Source organism: Curcuma longa, chromosome 15 (genome assembly GCF_044706935.1).
Source record: "Curcuma longa cultivar G26 ecotype Majalengka, Jawa Barat chromosome 15, ITB_CL_G26_1.1, whole genome shotgun sequence".
Lineage (NCBI taxonomy): Eukaryota > Viridiplantae > Streptophyta > Magnoliopsida > Zingiberales > Zingiberaceae > Curcuma > Curcuma longa.
Genome location: NC_133875.1, coordinates 2681122 through 2694088, shown reverse-complemented (window position 1 = coordinate 2694088; position 12967 = coordinate 2681122). Strand labels below are relative to the sequence as shown.

Sequence of the window (12967 nt, the reverse complement as noted above, 5' to 3'; positions counted from 1 at the left end):
GACCATCCCTTCCTGGTTGCCTGAAGTGAATGCCTGGATAAGTTTAAGTAAAGTTGTTCAACAAACAATCATGCTTTGGTTTCATAGAAGGCTAGCTCATTGAAGTCTGTGCCCACAGCGAATTATTAGGTTGGGTCTTGCTCTCCCCCACACTGGCACACTGCTGCCTGCCTGCCTGTCTGCCTGCCATGCACCATGCGTGCTGCCAGAAACAAGTACTCACGAGGAGGAGGAAGTAGGTTAAAGTGAGTATTTATTGATGGAGGAAGTACCTAAGCAGCAGCCCTACAGTGGGTAGCCTTTCAATTTAAGTTAGATTCGTCGGATTAATATTAATATGTTCATCAAATAATTTAAATGGATTAAATTAAAATTTTATTCATCCATTTTAACATAGGTTAAGATGGATCAACTTGTTTAGATCCGTGGCACACGGCTCCACGTGGATTGGTCCATTGAGAGCTTGAGTTGATTCACGGATTGAGAAAATTTATTTATTTATTTTAAAATTTAAAATAAAAATAAAAAATTTAATAGATTAGTAATCTTGACTCATCTAAATTATAATTATAATTTAAAATTTTTAACTTAACATATTTAAATTCTAATCTAAATTTAAAAATTTTAATATATTTTTTTATTTTTTGAGAGGTTCGTGGATTGATCCGTCTAATTCGCAATCCGTCTTGAATTGAATTAGGTTGGAGATTTTTCAATCTGTCAAGTTGATGGGTGGATCTATTCTGTTCTGTCATATGATGAATTTATGATAAATTGATCTGTCATTATGAATTGATTCATTTGACAACTCTAGCAATACGTAAACTTCCAACACAGAGTAAGATCGTTTTTGTTCTGCATTTCGATGGTGAAGGGTGGTAAAGAAGAGGCAGCAAGGCTAAAGGTCCTGTCTCAATTATGTTCTGTCTGCTCTGTGGAGTTGGTAGAAGAACATAACCCTAGCTATGAGAGAGAGTACGGATTATCTGAACCAGCCGTCCCTGATGCTACTACTACTACCACTGGCTTCCATATATATGCTGGAAACACTGCTTTAGTTTTGTCACATATATATATATATATAAATATAAAATTAAAGTAGTACGATTGTAATTGAGTAGTCTTTTTAATTAATCCCGTGCAACTCATTCCAACTCATTCTTTTGTTTGTAGGTAGTTGGTAGCTGTTATAACATGTGCAACATAAGTAAAAGTTCCTATATATTTAACTAACTCAAGCCAACATTTAGTTAATACTACGTTACGTTGAGTATAATTCACAATTGTTATAATACGTACGTACACAGGTGATGTTAGCAACGGAACATCAAACAAAAGTTGGTAGTGTCCTCTGACATGATGGGTGAACACAAGTTTGATTAAATCTAATAAATTGATTGAATCAATTAAATTTAAAATTTTAAAATTAATTATTTTAAAATTTTATTTTTTAAAAAAAATTGATTATATCAGTTATTTTGGTTCAGTTTAAATATCTTATTTGATTAAATTGAATAAATCAAATAAACTAAAGTATAAAAAATTTGATAAATTTGTAAGTAAGTGAATTTATAAATTCCTAATTAATCGATAAATATCTTATAATATTTGAAAATTTTAGTTAATTTGATCAAAAATTAAAATAATCGATATTTTATTAGTTTGGTTTGTTCGATTTTTATTTGAAAATTCGATCAGTTAGTTCAAAATATTTTCATTTGTTCGATTTCAATTAATTTGGTTTGATTTAGTTTGATTTTAACTGAATACTCAATCCTATGACCGTATCTCTTACTGCTATATGACAAAGAGAAGTCCAAAGCCGAACACGATCTGGTCGTGTTTCCTGACACAATCGTGTTCAATCAACCGTAGACATCCAGCATCTAACATGGCCATGGCACGGTGGCGGCATCCTGAACATGGAAGACTTTGTGATGCAGAGGGTCCCAAGTTTTGAGAGGTTATAATTTTTGATTCGGGTTAAATTACGAGATTTATAATTTATCAAATCGAAACTCGTTCAGAAATCTACAAATGGTTATCAGGTGTAACCCATAACAACCTAGTTTTAGGTTCAAAAATATCATTTAAATTTTTTTTCAAAAGCTCCAAATAATTTTTATCATTATATTATGATTATTTTCATCTTTTGCATAGTACGATTTTGAGACTATTTGAATTATTAGTTAGATATTATTAGGGGATTAGCTTTTGTTTTGAAGAATCAACCTATTTTGTTAAATCTAAAAACGCCTACTTCTTTCCATTTAACTATTTTTCTTTGAAATTCCGTTGTCAAAATGAACCTCTAAAATAATCGCTATTTTATCCGACAATCAATAATATGTCATAGTAGTTATTAATCATATCTACACTAACATTATGTGAGTAGATGATTTAATTTTTATGTCAAATAGGAAGGAATTAATAATTCATATAACAAAAATATATAGAATGTGTCACTATTTTAATGATTAATGACAATTTTGGCTCTTTCTTAATTCAAATGAATATGAAAAGAAATTAACAAATCTCTTTTTTAGGTTACCAAAAAAGAAAAGAAATTAAATATTATTTTATTCATATTATTTGCTTTAACTATTTGCTCGTGAGGATCTATATATGGTAGGTGAATACTTACCTAGGGAAATGTAAATAGAAGGAAGCCATTTCATCATCATTGCAATTGAGTCTTTAAAAACAAAACAAAACAAATGATTGAAAGCTATCAAACACAAACAAGAACATTTCATTCATCAATAAAACTACACAAAAGAGTTGTTCTACCAAACACAATTATATATCAAGCACCTAAAGATTTGTCCAACCCCTTGAGTAACACTTGAATGAACTTGATTATGGTGAGAGATTTTAATTTTGTGAATATTATTTTATTATTTACAAGATATCTATATCTTATATATCATTTACCATCGCATCATGCTCTGGGGATGATTTTGTGAATATAATAGAACTAAGCTAAAGTGCTTAGGTTGAATCCCTTAACTATTTCTTATATTCATGCATTTCTAAGATATTTCTTAGCATTTTATCATGCAATATTGATGTTAGATAGAATAACAATCATTTTAGAGTCTCTTTTCACGATAAAATTTCATAGAAGACATAAGAAATCGTCAACGAAAATAAGTAGTCTTTAGATTTAACCAAATAAAATTAATTCCAAAACAACTAAACAAAGGTTGAAATAGTCTCAAAACTCTAATGATGCAAAAGATGAAAAATAACTCTAATACAATGATAAAAATTATTCAGATTTTTCTAAAAAGATTTTAAATGATATTTTTTAGATTTAAAATTGGACCATTATATATTACACCTTATAATCGTAGTTCAATCTGAATCAAAAGTTATAGCTTCATACAACTCGAATCCCCTATATTAAATATATACTCAACTCACTCAAGTTTGAGCACCTATCTATCTATCTATCTTTATTGCATCAAGTTCACATTTCAGATTCATTAACGATAGAAAATTAAATCAGGGTTGTTCGATTGCAGCATTCTTGGAACGGTTGGACTGTCGTGAAGTTGCTCATGCTACTAGATTTACTTGGTCGATGAATTAGAAAGAAAATCATCCACTTTTAAAATTAATTGGACATAAGTTCAGATACCTAAATAAAAAAACAAACAAATAAACAAACAAACAAAACCCTAATAGCAATTAGCAAACAAACACAGAAGAAAGTAAGAGAGAGAGAATAATGCATTAAAAAGACAAATGATTGAAGAATCATTTAGTTAAAGGCATTTTCATTTCATAATTATTATACCTTTTCTAAATATATCGATATAATAATAATAATAATTTAAAAAATAAATCAATATTTTTTTATTCGACCAAAAAAATTCTTTTTGATTGAGAAAAATTAAATAATACAGTTAAACAATTTAATTTTATTAAAAGTTATTTAAATCTTTAATTTTTATAATTAATTTGAATTTTAAAAATTGTCTAGTTTTTATAAAAAGTGTATTAGATTTTTAAAAAATAAATCGTGTTTTTAAATTATAAAAAAGATTAATATCTCTCATATATTGATCTTAATAATGTTAATATAAATTTATATTTTTTTTAAAAAATGAGGATCGTATAATTTTTCGTTGTGGTATAATTAATACATCATAATTAATAAAAAAGACCTATTAAAATCATATAAATAAAATAATTATGAAACTCATCAAATTTCTTGCCTTATATATCATTTCCTTCCTTATAATAAAAACACAACAAAATAAAAATCAGTTCAAATCAAGAATTAATAGGTCGAGGTCTAAACTAAAATTAATTATAATAATATAAAAAGTATATTTATGACTGTAAAAATGAAAAATAAAAAAATAGAGAATAAATATAAATGGTCAAGTAGATAATAAAAACAATTATATTCATAATTTTATTTTTTTTTAAATTCTTAATTTATATATAAATATATGTCTATATATAATCATCTAATATTTTCATATTAAAATTTACCAAACGAACCTCGCCACCGGGCTCATGCATGAAAGATCCAAAGTTTTTTTTTTTTAATTTATATATCCAATTTTTACGATCTAATTAATTCTAGAAGTAATCGGTTTGATCTCATAAAATTTTTTCATCGATTGTCAGATCTGACCCCGGCGAGCTCGGCCAAGTCAGCTCCGACGTCGACAAGCTCGGCCAGGCCACCGCAATTGACGCCGACGAGCTCGCCAAGGTTGAGCCCGACATCGGCAATCTGGTCCACTTGTCTCGAGGCCGATGAGCAAGCCCAGGTTGAGCTTGATGCCGGTAATCAACGAGAGATAAACTCTAAACCTAATTTAAACGGGGAGAGAGACTTATCGGTCGGGAAGCAACGAGAATCAGGAATGTCGGAGAGTTGGAAAGGCCGGAGCAGAGAGTCGAGAGCACGATCGGATCGGAGCATGCATGAGGGGAAAAGAATCAGACCGAAATTATTTTCCGTCGCTAGATTAGGGACGGAAGATTTTTTTTTCCGTCGTTGAATTAGCGACAGGAATTATCTTCCGTCACTAATTCCATAATGGAAAATAATTTCCGTCGTTAATATAGAGACGGAAATAAATTTCCATCGCTAATTCGAAGATGAAAATTATTTTTTATAGTTTAATTATAAATTAGCGATAAAAATTAAATTCCATAATAAAAAAAATAAGTAACGTTATAATCTCAGAAAAATTAATAATGAATTTATGGTCCCCGAGACTCTTCTCTGCTCTCTGAGATCTCAGGGACCATGAATCCATTATTAATTTCCCTGGAGGCTGCCTGAGCTCCATGCTCTTCTTCTGCAGAAGCTTCTCCATTATTGTTCTTAACGACTCTACTCCTCGCCTCGGATCCATCTCTTCAATATTTGTTTTTTCAATCACATTATTCCACATTTAATACTTAACTATTTGGATCTTTAATTTGGGGCAGTGAATGAATGCTCCACCGAATTCCACCAACTAATAAACTATCTCTCGGAATAAACAGAGTAGTTATCTTCGTACCATAAACAGAGTTTTTTTTTCGATGTTCGATCCGACAGAATTCGATTTGATAGAAGTCCCTCCGAAAGGGATTGGATTGTTTTCTGACTTTTGATTTTTTTTGTTTATGGATTTTTGTTCTGTACTTTTGCTGATTCATGAAGCTCACGTGCGAACGGTAATGGCGGATTAATTGGAAGCTAAGGTCGCAGTAGGAGCGGCCATGGCGGATTGATTGTTTTGGGCAAATCGCCAGCAAGAAAACACCCACCAAACCCTCTGTCAGAATCGATATGAACACGGTGGGAAAAACAGGGGACCCCTGTCTGCGATTCTGCTCACTACTAGCTCACGTGGACGATCGATGTTCTTCTTCCCCGGCGGCGGCCTTCGTCAGTAGAAGCACATGGACGACGCGCTCATCATCTCGGCGGCGTCTAGGTAGAGAGAACTGCTGGGCGGGAGCATCGGCATTTCGTATTCCTCCAAGCCGAAGCCCAACTCCGTGCTGTCCCGGCTGCCGGCGAGGTCGACGACCTCCAGGCCGCCGCCGCCTCCGCCGCCGCCTCCGCCGCCGCAGCAGCCGTAGAGGTAGCTCTCGAAGGCCGACGACGCTCCGTGCTCCGCCTCGTTCAAATAGGCGTCCGAATAAGCAGCATTACCGAGGCACCCCATTCCGCCGCCGCCGCCAAACTTGATCAGATTACGAGACTGCTGCTGCTGCTGCTGCTGCTCTGGAGTCTGCAGCAGAGTCGGCCCACCACCACCACCACCACCACAACCGCCGCCGCCGCCGGAAGTCAGAGAGCTGAGCAATGCAGAAATGGGCAAGGCGGCCTCGAGTCCTTGCAGGGATGAAACCAAAGGATTGGTAGAAGCTGCAGCATCCAACGCGGCGGCGGCGGTCGGGAAGCAGGCCGCGTAGCTACCACTGCACTGCTGCTGCTGCTGCTGGTGCTTCAGTCTCCTCGGCGGCGTGAGGATCCCCGAGAACTTCTTCTTCAGCTTGGTGTTCCAGTAGTTCTTGATGTCGTTGTCCGTTCTTCCGGGGAGTTGGCCGGCGATAATCGACCACCTGCACCACAATTGCATTATTATCATCCCTGACATTAAACCCGTACGTCGTCCCTCCCTCCCTGTCTCGCCATTAACAAATTTCAAACCTGCTCCCGATGCTGGCGTAGAGGTTGGTGATGACCCTGTCCTCCTCGTCGGAGAAGCTCCCGTGCTTGATGTTGGGCCTCAAGTAGTTCAGCCATCTCAGCCTGCAACTCTTCCCGCACCTGTTCAGCCCTGCAATATCGATCGATCGCCATTATCACCATCACCATGATATGCATGCATGATCCATGCAGAGATCAAACACGATCGATCGATCACTACAATACCAGCTTTGTGGGGGAGAGCGATCCAGTTGCCACCGGTGCCGTTCTTCTCGATGTACTCCTTCAGCTGCTTGTCTTCCTCCGGCGACCAGTGACCTTTCTTCACGCTGGCCTTGTCGCAGCAAGGTGCCCTCCCCATCCTTCTTCCACGCCAGCTCGATCACTTCTCTTCTGCCCTAATCCTGCTATATATATATATATATATATATAAACAGTACAGAGACAAAACATAAATAGAGAGGTACTGTGAGTACTCACTCTGTCTCATCTGATCATCTACCTCTTTAAATTTATTTAGCTTTTGGTGGCTCGTAAATTACACTCGCATGGAAAATGGAGGAAATTAATTAATAAATTAAAAGATTATTAAAGACAAATACGTACGTTGCATGCATGCATGCATGTGACTGACATGGATATATACGAAGTCTGGTAAATCAATATATATATATATATATATATATATATATATATATATATATAATTGATATTATGCACGACCCATCTTGCGCGACGTACCCCGTGCGCGACTAGGAGTGTAAACGAGTCAAACTGCTCACGAGCTATTCGAGTCTCGGTTCGAAAAAAAGTTCGTCATGAGTTCGTTCAATTAAGTCAAAGAGCCGAGCTCGAGCCCGATTTCGAGCTCGAAAATATTATCGAGCCGAGCTCGAGCTTAACAGTATTTAATTCGTGACGCCGACTGGGAAAGGACCGGCGTGTGACGGCGATCCTTCCCCAACCGGTCTCCGATCGTGATTTGGCTGGAAACGCCACGTGCCACTACCGGCCGCGTTCAATTCCGGTCGAATTGCGCTAGATTCCGACCACAATCCGGTCGGAATCCGACACGTCGACCGACGCGCTGGCGAGTGGCGTGTTGATTGGGCCCGGTCCGGCGACCGGATGGCGAGGCGAGGGAGCCCGACGGCGGGGATCGTGCGGGTGGATCACTGTGCATTCCCACATTTGGATGGTCAGATCTGGCTCCCGATCACGTGATGGACGGCAGATCGCGAGTCGTGCACGAGGCAGTCGCGCAGAATATCAAAATCGTATATATATATATATATATATATATATATATATATATAATGATATTCTGCGTGACCCACGTTGTGCAACCCCGTGCGTGACACAGCCGACCCCCGCCGCTTCCGGCCGCCCTCGCCTCGCCGTGCGGTCGATCGGGCCCGGTCTGGCGGCCGGCGGCCAGCAGTGACCGGACGGCGAGGCGAGGGCGGCGGGGGTCGGGCGAGCGGATCACTCTGCATTCCACATTTGGACGGTCAGATCTGGCTCCTAATCGCGTGATGGACGATGGATCGCGAGTCGCGCACGAGGCAGTCGCACAGAATATCATTTTAGTATATATATATATATATATATACCGGACGGAGAGGCGAGGACAACCAGAAGAAGCGGGGGTCAGGTGGGCGGATCACTGTACATTCCTACATTTGGATGGTCAGATCTGGCTCCTGATCGCGTGATGAATGGTGGATCGTGAGTCGCGCATGAGGCCGTGCACAGAATATCATTTTCATATATATATATATATATATATATATATATATATATATATATATATATATATATATACAAACTGTTTATGATTACAGAAAGCTTAATTACAGTGGTAAAAATGGCACGTTTTAACTGTCATTTAGGGTTTAGGTACAAGATCCACTACCTGCCTGGATATATATAAATAAATATATATACAGTTTTGACGACGATCGAACAGTAGATGTATACCAGTAGCAGAAGCAGTTGGTGCTGTCTCATGTGTACCAGCAGTAGCAATACCACGTTTTTCATTTGGACTTTCATTAGAAAGGTCAAGTATAATTATGATAATTTTTGATTCAGATTAAATCATAGAACAGCTTAATTTTAAGTTAAAAAATATTATTTAAAGATTTTTTGAAATCTCCGAATAAAATTTATCATTGTATTAGGATTATTTTCAGTATTAGTTGCTGTTAGAGTATTATTTTTTGTTTGAATAAATTTAGAGACGAAAGATTAGCTTTTGTTCATCAACTAAAAAGGTGGTTTTCTTTCATGGATTCATAATTTACCGTTAATTATCTTCAAGATAATATTAATTTTTACCTGGGAGATAAATGGCTTGGAGTATTAATTAAAACGACAAAGTTGGTGGTGGGTGAATTAATGTAGACAATAAATGTCTTTGGGGTTTAAGTAATCTTGATGCAAATTTAATCTCTATTTGAAATATATGATACAATTAATTTAAATATGTAATGAAAAATTAATTTATTATTTTTTATGTTAGAACCTAGTGCTTTAAAAGTTTAATTAATCTTAAATCATATAATCCATTTTACATTGTTTTTTTTATAATTTTATATTGGCATTATGATTTACTATTTGAATTGTTATAATTGTTTGAAGAAAAGAGCACACCAATATCATAGTTATAGTGAAATAATTCTTTTCTATATGCCTAGCTACCATGAACAATTAGGGTTGTATATTGTGTTTTTTTGTGTGTTTATGAAGATTTTGTGTAGGAATGCATTAGCAATATCTAGTCGATAACTATCCAATCCAAAATAATAATCACTTTATAGAGCCATATGCATTTTGATAATCATCATTGCTCATGTTAATCGATCGATCGGTATATATGTATATCAATATTTTTTGTCCAACACTCATAAATGAAGATCTTATTTCTCATTTGCAAATTTATCTTTTCACCTAATGTTTGAACTAAAATTTAGCTACTTTTGAATTTTTAAAATAAGGAACAACCACCAAATTAAATATATTAAGGAAAAAGTAGTAGAACTAATTGATAGTAATAAGGCTTGAGCAAAGAGAGATATATAAGGCAATGCATGATAGGTGTATTTTGGATTCTAGCAATCACCATATTGCCTCAAAGTATACCTTATTCTACTTACAAATTAAATTAAATTAAATGGTTTGACAATAAATAATATTAAAGGTTTGTATATTGCAAAGTCAAAAACAATACACTTTCTAGGAAATAATTGACTTTTTTGGAAGAAGACTTACTCAAGCATCTTCTACATAAAATGAATATATAGAACTTGCTCACATATATGGTCCTTCATGTTCTCAAAGGAGTTCGATCATCATCGAGCGAAAGCTAGCATTTGTATTATTGTAGGACTTGACTTTGAGCAATATAATTGTGCAAGAAAGAGTAGGGTGTGAAGCCAAAGTCAACCCACAAATGGTGTTATAAGGATGGATATATTTTAGATGATTGAATTGTTCTTGCACTTGATCAATTATATTAGCAAGAAGAAGAAAATTCCATCCTCCATCCATGAGGATCTAGCTAGCACAAGCAAACTCTTTCGAAGAAACTCTTGTCGCCTAGCTTGCCATGGCCAAGAAGATCAGATCCTCCAAAACATGATGGAGCTAATAAGGCACCTGCATCACTACACATGCATAATAGAAGTGGCATCAGAAATAGTCCTAATTGGAAGAACAGTTATAAATAGCTCTTTGCGACTTCGATCATGTTCATGGATTGTAGTTGATAATTAAGACAGAAAGGTTAAGTTGGCAAATGTGGGAATCCATATTGAAGGACAAGAAATGCCAAGAAACAAGTTTGTTTCTACTGAGTTAGGTTATCTGCAGTGAGGAAACATACAAATAAAATTTTCTACTTGTTGCTTTTCTTTAAAAAGAGGAAACAGTAAGAAAGGAGAAGGTAAGCTTGTTGGGAGTAGTTAAAGCCTCTGGGAGTTGTTAAAGTCCCTAATGATTAATGTTCATTAATTGTGACACAAATCTTAATTTAATTATTTCTTGTATTTTACTTTTCTAACATAATCACTTGAGAACTGATAGCTAGCAGTTACTAGTTCATTAATTGTACTCTTTGTTAAGCATTTCAAATATTCAGTAGCTAGGGTTTAAACTTCACCAATCAAAAGTGTCATTGTCCAACCCATATAATAAAAGAATATTAATTGGTTTAGGGTTTAGAGTTCATCAGGGTGAAGTTAATAGTTCATCTTGTCTTTGTTGAGCATTTCCAAACGTAACCCATGCGATCTGAAAGGTTAGATTAGGGTTTAGGAGACCCTCATTAACAAACAAGTCTTTTCTTTTCTTTTCTTTTATTTTTCTAACATATATAATCACTTGAGAACAGATACAAGTTAATATAATAGTTCATATTGTCTAGGATTTATGATTTAGAGTTCAGGATCATCAGACAAACAATAATATTGATGATATAATCATATATCTAGAGAAGTATATATATATAATAAGGTCAAGGAGGGCTAGAATATGATTATCATTTTGATGTGAATTATTAGTTAATATGTTAAAAATATATTGAATTGCATGTAATTCTTGGCAAGGGAAGCCATTATTGAGATTCTTTGCATTGTTCTTTTGGCATCTAGCATATATAGTCTCATAAATGGTAGGTCTACCAACCCAATTATTGTGACAAGGATGGCTAACCAACTCTACAATGTTATCATTGAGGTTCTTCACATTGTTTATTTATTTTATTAATTCAACATGTAGCCAAGTATCAAAAATGGTTGCTCTACCAAACCATTAATTATTACTTGGTGAATAGGTAAAAGTAACACATTAATATTCGAAAGAATAGTGGACAATAGATATTATTGTTTTTGTACAATGGCTTAATTAATTATTAAAATTATGGAGAATTTAATCTGACAACATTTAATTCTTATAAGGACATTAATTAAGATGATGGGGTAGAGATGAAAATATATAGTAAAAGTTAATATAATACTCCAATTATATATATATATGATAGTACTAATGTATATATAATAAAAATTTATAAAAAAACGTACAAGAAGAAAAAAGACATGGATTGAACAAGTTTAATTAGTATGGCATATAGCCATCTAATGTGAGAATGATGAAGATGGTAAGTAGAAAATAAATGATATATATTTTGGTCAAATACTGTGGATGGTCAACTCACCAATTCGACGTGCGCGCTCTCTGGAAGTCATTGACGAGGAGGATGAAAGGGTTTGAAAAGTACTTCAACAGATCAGGATTAGAATGATACCATCGAGGGATCTCAGTATTAAGCCACTTTGACACTAAAGTTAAAATTTGCTCCAGGTATCAAAGCTAATTAAGCAAGAAGAAGAAGAAGTAGGAGAAAACTCTGTGCAATCCTAGCCCTTCTAATTGCTCTTACTTTCTCTAGGGTGTATATAGTTGTTAGAAATGCATCTCCACATCGGACGTTATATTTTCTTTCATCATCCTAGTATGAGCTAATGATAGGGTCAAATTTGACAGTTGTTAGTGACCTCCTTATTCACTAAGCGCCACATGTTTGATGGAGGGTATTCGAGAGACTAGTTTTGACAACCATATAATCGCTTCACTATTTTTACGGTGCCGTCAGGTTAGAGATGAGGTTAGCGTCTATAGTCAAGTTGAAGATGAGGTCAACGATGGTGGTCAAGTCTAAGGTGGAGTCGGAGATGAGATTGGTGTCTGTAGCCAAGTTAGAGATGAGGTCGATATCTGAGTTCGATAACTGTGGCCAAGTTAGAGGTGAGGTCAACTTTCGAGGTCAAGTCTGAGAGGCGGGTGACCTCTATAACCGAGCTGGGGATGAGATCGATGTCTAAGCTTGATGACTACGGTTGAGTCAGAGATGAGGTTGATGTCTGCAGCCAAAACAACGATGGTGTCGAGATGCGATTGGCGTTTGCAGACAAGCTGGGGATGAGACCAATGTCTAAGCTCGGCAACTATAGTCGAGACAGGGATGGTATCAGCGACCAAGGTTGAATCTTGATAGTTGTCTTATCTTCAAACAAATTCTATTCCTTGAGATGAGTGCATTGAATAGGTTCAATCAGACCAAAATCTTACCTGGACTGAGTCTGATTCCCTTTGAGTCATATATTTAACCCACTTTGATTTTGACTAACAAATCAATACGACTTTTAACCACATGGGCTACGTGGGAGCAGCATGATTCTGCCACTCGTATGATTGTTCACAATCATGAGGTGATGCCATTTTCAAGTGCCT

At 35.7% G+C, this 12967-nt stretch overlaps 1 protein-coding gene across 1 annotated transcript; it reads right to left on the bottom strand.

Annotated features, from left to right (window-relative positions):
- Nucleotides 1–5774: 5774 nt before the first annotated feature.
- Nucleotides 5775–7047, bottom strand: LOC141846645 (uncharacterized). The gene is made up of 3 exons (XM_074734684.1): nucleotides 6902–7047; nucleotides 6677–6806; nucleotides 5775–6588 (listed from the first exon to the last, which is right to left on the bottom strand). The coding sequence occupies exons 1-3, from the start codon at nucleotides 7035–7037 to the stop codon at nucleotides 5907–5909; spliced, it is 948 nt and encodes a 315-aa protein (XP_074590785.1). The 5' UTR covers nucleotides 7038–7047; the 3' UTR covers nucleotides 5775–5906.
- Nucleotides 7048–12967: the final 5920 nt, after the last annotated feature.